This window comes from Sander vitreus, chromosome 20 (genome assembly GCF_031162955.1).
Source record: "Sander vitreus isolate 19-12246 chromosome 20, sanVit1, whole genome shotgun sequence".
In the NCBI taxonomy this organism is placed as follows: domain Eukaryota; kingdom Metazoa; phylum Chordata; class Actinopteri; order Perciformes; family Percidae; genus Sander; species Sander vitreus.
The window spans coordinates 4,058,110-4,068,411 of NC_135874.1; the positions used below are offsets into that span (position 1 = coordinate 4,058,110).

The following is a 10,302-nucleotide window of genomic DNA, read 5'->3' on the forward strand; positions in this document are numbered from 1 at the left end:
AAACTGCCATTTCGCTGTCATTTTTAACTTTATGTACACAAATTATAGAACTGTATCTCTTGCAACGTCCTATGATGCTCACAGTGAAAGGATTTCAGTGATAAACTTATAGTTTTGGCGTTTTGATGTCTTGTTTGAGTAATACTTTGGCAGACCTCTCTGTGGGTTATTACCAGTTTTGACCAACAATGACTCCTTTTTAACTGTTAATAATTGTAAATAGCATATCATAACATATACAGTATATGCAGTTCGACTCCCGACCGATGCCGACTTCAAACCCTCAGCTGTTTCCGGTTACCCATGGTCCATTGACTAAACCCGCAGCAGTTTCTAATTAGTGTAAGATGTTTTTTAACTTCAAAGGTGTCCAATTCATTTCACATTTCTTTATTGACAGCAATGCTTTGAAATGTATTCCAGCTGTTAGCATTCACACTGCATGTTCTGCAGGGAATGCCTTCTCTTGTACTCTGTTGTAACTTTGATTGTAATTAGCATTTCGTGTTGTCGCCTTGATGGATAACATCAAATGCATTATTGTTAGTTGGTTATGTTTTATGGCCTATTAGGATTCGTCAGTTATTGTTGGTTCGGTGTCTCGTAGAATTGAACTTGTATTTATAGTTTTAAATACCGCACGCAGTGCTGAACACCAGATTCACTGCAGCCCACTGTCTGAGGACGTTCTAGTCAGTTGGTTGCAGGTAGAAAGTGGCATGAAAAGAAAAGACTAGGGCTGCACAATATATCGTTTTCTTATCGTCATCGCCTGGTCCAATAACCGTATCGCGAAACGCTGCGACATATCGCCAAAGACACTCAGAAAATGTCATTAGAAAACTGCACTTTATAACTGTCATTCTTTTTTTAGTGGTGCCTTTATATTCAATGCAATGTTCAGTTTCTTCAACAAAAGAATGTTGGTAATTACTTCCTTTCATTCGTTGTAATCCAACAAGCAATTTGTTGTATTTTAGCAGAATAATAAAAGCAGCAGAAATGCGGAACTGTAAACTTAAATATCTGTTTATTTATCGCAAGTTACATCGTTATCGCGATATTCAACGATGTTATCGCATCTTTTCCTCATATGGTGCAGCCCTAGAAAAGACTCAAGTAAAATACAAGTACCTCAAGATTTGTACTTAAGTACAGTACTTGAGTAAATGTACTTAGTTCCATTCCACCCCTGATTGGTTGTTTTTGCCTGGCTCTCTGCTTTCTCCCTCCAGACCATGTCCTCTCCTCTCACTCCCCAGACCGGCCATCCTCCAACCGTCCACTAGATGTCCCCAGACTCTTTAGCCAGGTCCTGTTCACCTGACATCCCCTCCCTCCTACACACCTGTTCCCACTCTCCTCATCAGCCCTGCAGTTTATAACGGGCCCTTTTTCACACGCTCACTGCCACTTTGTCAACGTTGCCATGTGCCTAAATGTCTTTGCGCTCTAGCGGCTGTTCCCTGTGTGTTATCTGTTTCCTGGAACCCTGTCACCCATCCGTCTGACTTGTGCCTCTCATGCCTACCATACGCTAGAAGACTAGAGTGTGACACCGTCTCACATCTAAAGACAATCTTCCATAATGTCACTGAGTTTTTAGTCACAGACTATAAGATTGTGTAGTGACTGGGAATCTTGCAGGTTCTCCACTTCTTAGTTTACCATTTTGGAAAACAGCGGTCTTCCTTTTGAAGATCACTTTCAGTTGTTTTGTTAGTTTAACAATAAATGATTTGATTTATCTTGAACAGTTCCGCCTTCCCCTTGGTTTCCCCCCGGGTTTATTTAATTGTTAAGTGTCCTCCGCCCATAAACAAGAAGGGGACCTAACACAATTTGCTACAGACTACAATTAGAAATGAACCTAGCTACCGCTAGCGTTAGCTGGTAAACTTGAGGGAAAGTTTGCAGATTTTCTGTTCTGCCGTACATGTAGATGAATGGCTCCATTGGGTGACTTGCTTCAGAAAGGTTTCAGAGGGAAGTTTTAGCAACATTCCCATAAAATCCCTGAACTGATCTATGGGCCTGCTTTTTTCTGTGTTTGGGTCCTTCCATTGTTGCCAGAATTCACCCTGTGACACCCACACACCCATTACAGTTTTTTTTCAAGTTGCTAACACACTAAAATGACATGCATAGCACAATTATTTAAACTGACACACAGAGAGCAAAACCTCTTCTCAAGTCTCCAAAAGTCTAAACACATGTTCTGCTTTACACACATTTTGCAATTCAAAATGGCACTTGTTAAATGCACTGAACATGGTTCTCTGCATAAGACACAACCATTTTGCCATTTCAAAACACTGCCATTCCAAATGACACGACATGAGCTAATTGGCCAACATATGTGCCACCTGGCCAAACACCTCAATGCTTAATTGTCACCACTTCGATCAGGAAGTAAGCACTATGATGCCTCTGTTTTTTCTAGATATTTTTTCTGCAATTTTCTTTTTCAGTTTACTGTTTTTTGTGAGCATATTTTTGTTCAGTCCGATGTAAATATATCTGCTATGGATATGTTGCACTGACTTGTTTGGTGAAAAATAAAAAATAAATAAAATGTTTCAACAGCATGTGTGTTTATCTGCAAATATTTCTGTGCATGTGAACAATCTGAAGAATTTTCTACAGTGTTAACTATTTTAGTATTATGGCAAAGCATACTAAAGATGAGAGTTGTTTTCATTATGGCCAACAGTGTGTAGCTGGTTAGACAAAAATCTGGTAATATGAATGAAGTGTGTGCCATTTGGTGCAAAAGTTAGCTACATGAAAAATGCTACATGTAGTTTTGGTAGCAGTGCTTCCTTTTGCAGGATATGTGAGGTATTTAGCAGTTTGGGTGTGTGGTTTTGTGAACTGTGTTAAGTATTTTGATAAATCCAGCCTAGTTTGCAAAATTGTGTTTCAGCAAAAAAACTGTAATGTAAAGCTGATGAAAGGCTTACAGACTTCATATGGTGATCAATTAGATGTGCAAGAATCGCAACAGAAAGTCATTGTTCAGTGTTAGATTGCCACACTTTATTTTCTGTCACATGGTTATTTTAGAACTGTTTTAACAAAATTGGTATGACAATGTGAGAATATACAGTATTATGAATAATAAATAAATTGTTAAAGGCCAAAAAATTGGAACATCGACAACTTCTCAGTCCCTCCCCCCTTTCTGCTAAAGCCCAAATGTCTCCTAAGCCCCTCCCCCCACAAGGGAGAATGAATGCATGTGCATGAGCAGTGATTGACACGCAGTTAGACACCCCCCCTCCCCCTGGCCCTGATTGGTGCATCTGAACAGGGAGTGGTGGATTTTTGTAAATCTCACTACAGGCTGTAGGTGGAGCCAGAGGAGCCAGATTTCTTTTTTAAATGACCTGCTTCATGTAGTTCTACTGGAACATAGGGTCAGTTTCAGTAAAGTGTACTATATGATGTTGAATATTGAATATTCCCCAAATACATGAAGCATTTTCTCTCCCTTTATCTTTACTTTGGATGACAGAGGGTAAAACATGGCGAAGTTTAAAAAGTGCAGATTTCTAGTCAGAGGAATGGAAAAACTGATGTTGAAAAGGCATAAGCGTAGATTTCGGGGGGATGCAGGAGATATGGGGCTCAAAACGTGTGTGTGTGTGTATATATATATATATATATATATATATATATATCTCCTTCTTAGCTGTAGATATGTTTACCAACGATTTCAGACACCCCTATAGTGGACCATACCATCTTAACCTTGCAGCAGCGCACATCTCTTTCCTTCTCACCTGTTGTTTTGAATATGCAGAAAGTTTTGAAAGGTTCAATAATTAAAGGCATTGCACCATAAATAGATGAAGAAAAGGCTCAAATTGTAGCATAAAAAAAAATCACCAGAATGCAGGAAATTAAGTGATTGACTCGGTTGCAATGTGCAAACCAAACCTACGCCCTTGTGTAAGGGTTGATATTGCAGTGTGAGTCAGGTTGGTTGTTTGTTGACGGAGGTTTAATGATAGTAGCCTCAGAGAAAACGTGAAGCCAGCAGGACTCTCTGCTGTGTCTCTCCATGGAGGATTTGACAGGGGGGAAACATTTATGGAACCACTGCCCCACTCTGTGCTGTTAAATGAGCTGGGTATGACCACACCTCCTGTTACTCAGTGTGTGTCCATTGGCTGTTGGAAATGATCTGGTGCCTGGATGTGGCTGCTGTCAAGGCTTTATTCTATTAAAACTCCCCAAACTCCTCCATCCTCCCTGACACTTGTTGCTGCCTGCCTGCCTGCCTGCGCACCGCCGGGACAGGCCACCTGTCCTGAACCGCTTCAGCAATTCCTTAGGGATTTCCCGCGGGTGAGTGATGAACTCCATCGACCCTCAGTCCCATCACCAGCACCAGCACCAGCACCATCACCAGCAGCAGCACACCTCCCCTACCGTCGGCTCTCTCCCACCCAAAGGTGCCCAGGAGGCCCCGGATATGGCCGCCGTCTACTGCGACAACCTGAGCAGCATGTACCACCAGCAGAGCCTGCAGGGCGCACAGAGACCCGCCGGCTACGGCCTCGGAGATTACACATCTTCTCCGAACCCGTACCTGTGGCTCAACGGGCCGGGCGTCAACTCGTCCGCGTCTTACCTGCACGGCAACAACCCGGCATCGTTCATCCCGCCCTCCTACGGCTCGCAGCGGCAGTTCCTCACCAACTCACCTGGCTTCGGTGGGCCCGACCTGGGCTGGCTGTCCATCGCCAGCCAAGAGGAGCTGCTGAAGCTGGTGCGGCCGCCCTACTCCTACTCCGCGCTCATAGCCATGGCCATCCAGAACGCGCACGAGAAGAAGCTGACCCTGAGCCAGATCTATCAGTACGTCGCCGACAACTTCCCGTTTTATAAGAAGAGCAAAGCCGGCTGGCAGAACTCGATCCGGCACAACTTGTCTCTGAACGACTGCTTCAAGAAAGTGCCGAGGGACGAGGACGATCCAGGTACAGTGAACGCACCAGGGCATATTTTCCCAGGGTGGGGAAATTAAAGGGGAAAACAAAGTGAGCACGAATTAAACGGACATTGTTGTTTTAATCCTAAAAATGTGTAAAAAAAAAAAAAAAAAGTCATATAGAGCCTAATCAATTACTGTATTTGTGGTCCAATAAGTCTTATAGCACAACTCAATTCCAAATAAATCTCTCTTTTAACTGATGCTTCTAATTTATTTTATATAACAATTCCAATAACATAATACCATTATTAAAATATGACACAAGTGGCTGTACTATAAAAACAAAAAAAACAAAGTAATGCTACATTAGTTAGTTAGTTATAGAAATTCTAAAAGATGTATAGGAATTCCAAATAAAGACAGTTAAAGGCTCCATAGTAAGTAGTGTAGATTTATTTAGTTTTCCTTGGAATATTACTCGTATATTACAGTATTATTTGTTACACAAAATAGTGCATGTGTTGTACTTGAACATGACTGGATTGTGGTTTTGAACCTGTTCTTGGGTCTAGACTGGGAGGCTCAGGGAAGGTGTTGATTGATTATTATTGTTTAAAGAGTCCAGCATTTCAGAAAATGTTCAAAACTGGCCTCCAGGAAACAGACGGAATTATGAGATACATATGATAGCAAATAATTACAAATCATTAAAAAAATATATGATAGAAGTTTGCTATGATGGATAGCTGAACTTGTCTCGTGTTGAGCGAGTCATATCCTGACAGCAAAAGGCCGAAAGGGGGTAAGACATAATAAAAAATAAATGTATTTTATTTAGATCATATACAGTAAATTAGACACATTAGGCCTCACAACTTCCTGCCATCAGCCCAAACTGATCATTTAGTTCTAATGGCATGTTATGTGTCTAGAGATGTTACAATCCCAAATGTTGCAGTACAATTCATTGTCTTAGAAATAATTGTGATTAACAATATAATTGTCTCTTTCAGTCAAATAAAAAAAAAAAATATTTATTGATATTTTACTTTTTCCAAACAAATGAAGTTTTGTATAAAGTTTTGAATGAATCCCAGGATACATGTTGTGGTTACATCACTGATATGTGACCCAGATAATGTAATAACACAAATACACAGCCTATGAAGTAAACCGTGCCTCTTTATTATCATAAAAACATAGATTTTTTCTTCTTAAATTCACATAAAATTGACAATTACCATCAACACTTAATACATCTCAGGACCCTATAGCTGATGGCAGCAATTCATTGCGGTTAAACAAAGATAAGATAAGATAAACTTTATTGTTCCACAACAACACACATTTTGTGGAACCCCATGCTGCTGCTATTACCATTACATACATACATACATACATACATACATACATACATACAGACATACAACATACAGACATATAACATACATATAACGTACTACATACAGACATACATACATACAACATACAGACATAAAACATATATATAACATACATACATACATACAGACATATAACATACATACATACATACAGACAGACAGACAGACAGACATAGATGTTATTGACCAAACAAGACAGCAAGGTTCCTAAAACACTAATCCCTTACTAAAAAAATAAGTAAATAATAAAGAAACAGCGATTATGTAAAAAAAAATTGTGATTAGACAATTATTTAATTATTACAGGCCTATAATGGATAGATAGATAGATAGATGACTTTATTAATCCCCAACGGGGAAATTAAGATGTCTTCACAGCCAGGTACCTTTTAAAAACAGTCAATACAACTATTAATACAGTATACGATACAATCACAATACAACACAAATGCACTTTTAGAGGGGGCATAAAAAATACAAATACAGTGGGAATGCATTGCACAGTAAAGAGCTTTACAGTGTGTTAAACAGATAAGGTGCAGAGAGGACATAACGTGTCTCATCTTCAATTCCAGGAAAAGGAAACTACTGGACGTTGGACCCAAACTGCGAGAAGATGTTTGACAACGGAAACTTCCGCCGGAAAAGGAAAAGACGTTCTGATCCGAGCAGCGCCGTAGCACCGGCGGCGGCGGCAGCGGCAGGGGCCACCAAAGTGGAGGACGGCCGGCCCGCAGTGACGGCCCCGCTGAAGCCTTCAGACAGTCCTCCGCTGCTGGGGCCGCCCTCACCGGAGATGGACGCCATGAGCGAGGGCCACAAGGGTTCGCCATCGTCGTCTTCGCCGCCCGGACTGGCCTCAGCCGCTCCTTGTTTTAATAACTTTTACAGCAGCATGTCGACGCTCAGCTCGGGGGCCCCCGGCCGTCAGGGGTCCCTGGGACTGGTCAACGAGCTGTCCAATAGGAACATAACGGCCATGAGCCCTTACCACCTGAACCACGGCGGGCAGGACACAGGCCCGTCGGAGCACGGCGATGGCTTGCATTTCAACCGGGGAGTGTACTACAACACGTTTGGCGGCGGGCAGAGCGGACAGTTCAACAGTCACTTCTACAACAGCTTCAGTGTCAACAGCCTGATTTATCCCAGAGAAGGGACCGAGCTATAGGAGTCGATTCAAACACCTCTCCCCACTGTTTTTAGGGACTCGCTGCTCGGTGAATTCTGCTCTGAAACACACGCATACTGTAGACGTCCATGCATTTCAGCAGAGAGGTCAGAGTGCATGCTGGGTAGCGGCTTCATGAACACAGCACTCGCTTCCACTCATCGGTTCACAGAGAGATTAGAGAACTAGAGTATTTTAGGTGAACTTGATTTAACTTGACAAGCACTCGAGACGGTGGAAACGCAAGCCGGATAGTCCAACAAAATATGAGCACTTATGTTTTTACTCATTTTTTAAAATTTTTTTTTTTTAAATATATTATATCAAAGCTCCTACTTTGCTCTTAATGCTAAAATATACTTGCAAAGTAAGACAACCACTAAACACTTATGCCTTTTGATATATTTTAAAACATCTATTTAACATTTTTTTTTGGGGCAGTTTCAACAGAAAGTTCCTCTGTTGTTGTAGTCAAAGCCACTGTTTCATTTTAAAAAATGTAAATCTATACATTTGATAATTTTTTGCCAGTTTTGCCAAATCCGGCCCATGTTTCTTTGGAGCGGCCAAATTCTTCCAGTTGATTACATGTGTTGAAACTGTTTATTCATATTCATAATCAACTCAAATCTGCCAAAGTTGCCTTTGTAAGACCGCCATTACCTCAAATCAACAATCATATGAGATGAAAAGTGCCCTGCTATGAAGGGTTTATCCGTCTATTTAGTTTTCAAATGCAGTAACGATTGATTGAATAGAAATATGATCCGAGCCCGTATTTTTTTATATCCTCCATGTTGACTGAAACCACAGCACTAAGGCTCATGTACAGACATGTTGACTTTATAAATGTGTATTTTTGTAAATTATAAAAAAAAAAAATAGTTTGTGACTATTTATGCTATTTATGCTAGCAGGCATTGTTTTTCTACTGTTCTCCGAACATAGTTTGATTAAAGTAGAAGTGAATGACATTAGCTTACAAAATGCGCCGAAAACAGTATCACTAAAACCCAGATGTCATAAATAAATATATATATATATATATATATATATATATATATATATATATATATATATATATATTAAAAACTATATGCTATATCATGGTTTCTCTCAGGATTCAGTGTGACAATCATTGAATGGCTTTTGTATCTATTATTGTCTTTTTTATCTTTACGTACAGCTTCCAGGCAGTTTCAACTGTGACTATTAATAAATATCATGTGGTCTCTATTGTATTGTCATGCATCATTTTCAAATAAGGCATCAGCGTATTCAGGGCGTCATTATCATATGAATGCATACCCATACATTTACTTTAATCATTACTTCTACTCCATTTCAGCTCAATGCAGCCTCCTACCAACAAAACCTGCGTGAGATAGTTGTGCGTTCCTGCCGGCCTTCTTTACTGCCTATTTTACTTTTGCAAACTTAGTGATGCCGGTTCTCCAGGACGGAAGAGGATAAGATGCGAAAAATGTGTTTTGAGTTCTGAGTTTAAAGAATTCAGACTTTGTTTGAAATCAGAAGTTTTTAAAGTTTAAAGTCAGAACTCTGACTTAATTCTCAAAATTCTGATTTTAAATACAGAAATCTGACTTTGTTCTCAGAAGTCTGACTTTAAACTCAGAACTAAAATACATTTTTCACACGTGGCCCTAATCAATCCTCTTTCGTGCTGGAGAAATCAAGTGAGTGGTTTTACTGTAAAGCCAGGCTGCTGAGTTTAAATCGCAGAGGTTCTTCCTGCGTCCTAATCCAGTCTGACACATTCTTCATTAGGGTTTGTGTTTCTCACACTGTCAAACACCGATTGTTCTTTTTATGACGATGAGATAAGACAACTAAAACAACGTTGATCTTTCATTAATCTTTTATTCCGGTAAGTCTGCTTCTCTTCCTGACGGATCAGTGATTCATGTTTGAGGAATGATGTGACTCTCAGAAGACAATCTTAATGCTGCAAAAACATAGTCATTTACAAGACAACGTTGTTTTTCTGCTGCTGGGAAGTGGGAACGTTGTCTCCACTTCCACCGGTCGACCCCTCCAAACTGCCTCATCTGTTACCACTATGACTCTGAATGAGAGCAGGGCAAGATAAAAAATAATCACTGCAAAAAAAATGTTACAAAGCCGAGAAGTGTTCACTGTAATGATTTATTAAAAAGGTTGGTAATTTCCGTAGAAAATGTTTTGGCACAAATCTGGGAAAACAGTGCTCAGTTGGTACACTTTAATTAATTTATCCCAATTAATTGCATTTTAACAAGTGTACAGGTTGTCAGCGTAAGCTGCAGAAATGTGACTTCTTTTAAAAAAATAAAAAAGCATACAATTACACATTCGGAGAATAAGGAATTGAATAATAAATTCATATTTACGTGATTAAATTGAGCTTTATTTACATGGACATTTTCATTTTTTTTCTACAATTAAGATGTCTTTGTTGCCCAATGTTGTGAAATAATTTGATTTATTAATCACGTATTAACTGATCAGGATTTTCTGTGCAGCATTACAATGAGATAAAAAAAAAATCTCAAATTCTAAGTTTTATTAAAAAATACAGATTACACCCTCAAAAATAGTAGATGTTATGCTTTTTAATCACACTCCGTCCTGCATGCTTCTTTGAGACAAGTAATCCCTTCCGTGGATAATGTATCGTATTTTCTGAACAAATATCACAGCTGATGTCCTCCAACATGTCCTCAAGTGCCACAGGCGGACACTTTGGCTTCGGCCAAACTCAAGAGAGAAAGTTGAAGTTTGGAGGC

General features: G+C 39.8%; 1 protein-coding gene across 1 annotated transcript; it reads left to right on the forward strand.

Moving 5' to 3' along the window:
* Positions 1-4,360: 4,360 nt before the first annotated feature.
* Positions 4,361-7,712, forward strand: foxi2 (forkhead box I2). Its single transcript, XM_078277816.1, has 2 exons — positions 4,361-4,988; positions 6,921-7,712. The coding sequence occupies exons 1-2, from the start codon at positions 4,361-4,363 to the stop codon at positions 7,514-7,516; spliced, it is 1,224 nt and encodes a 407-aa protein (XP_078133942.1). The 3' UTR covers positions 7,517-7,712.
* Positions 7,713-10,302: the final 2,590 nt, after the last annotated feature.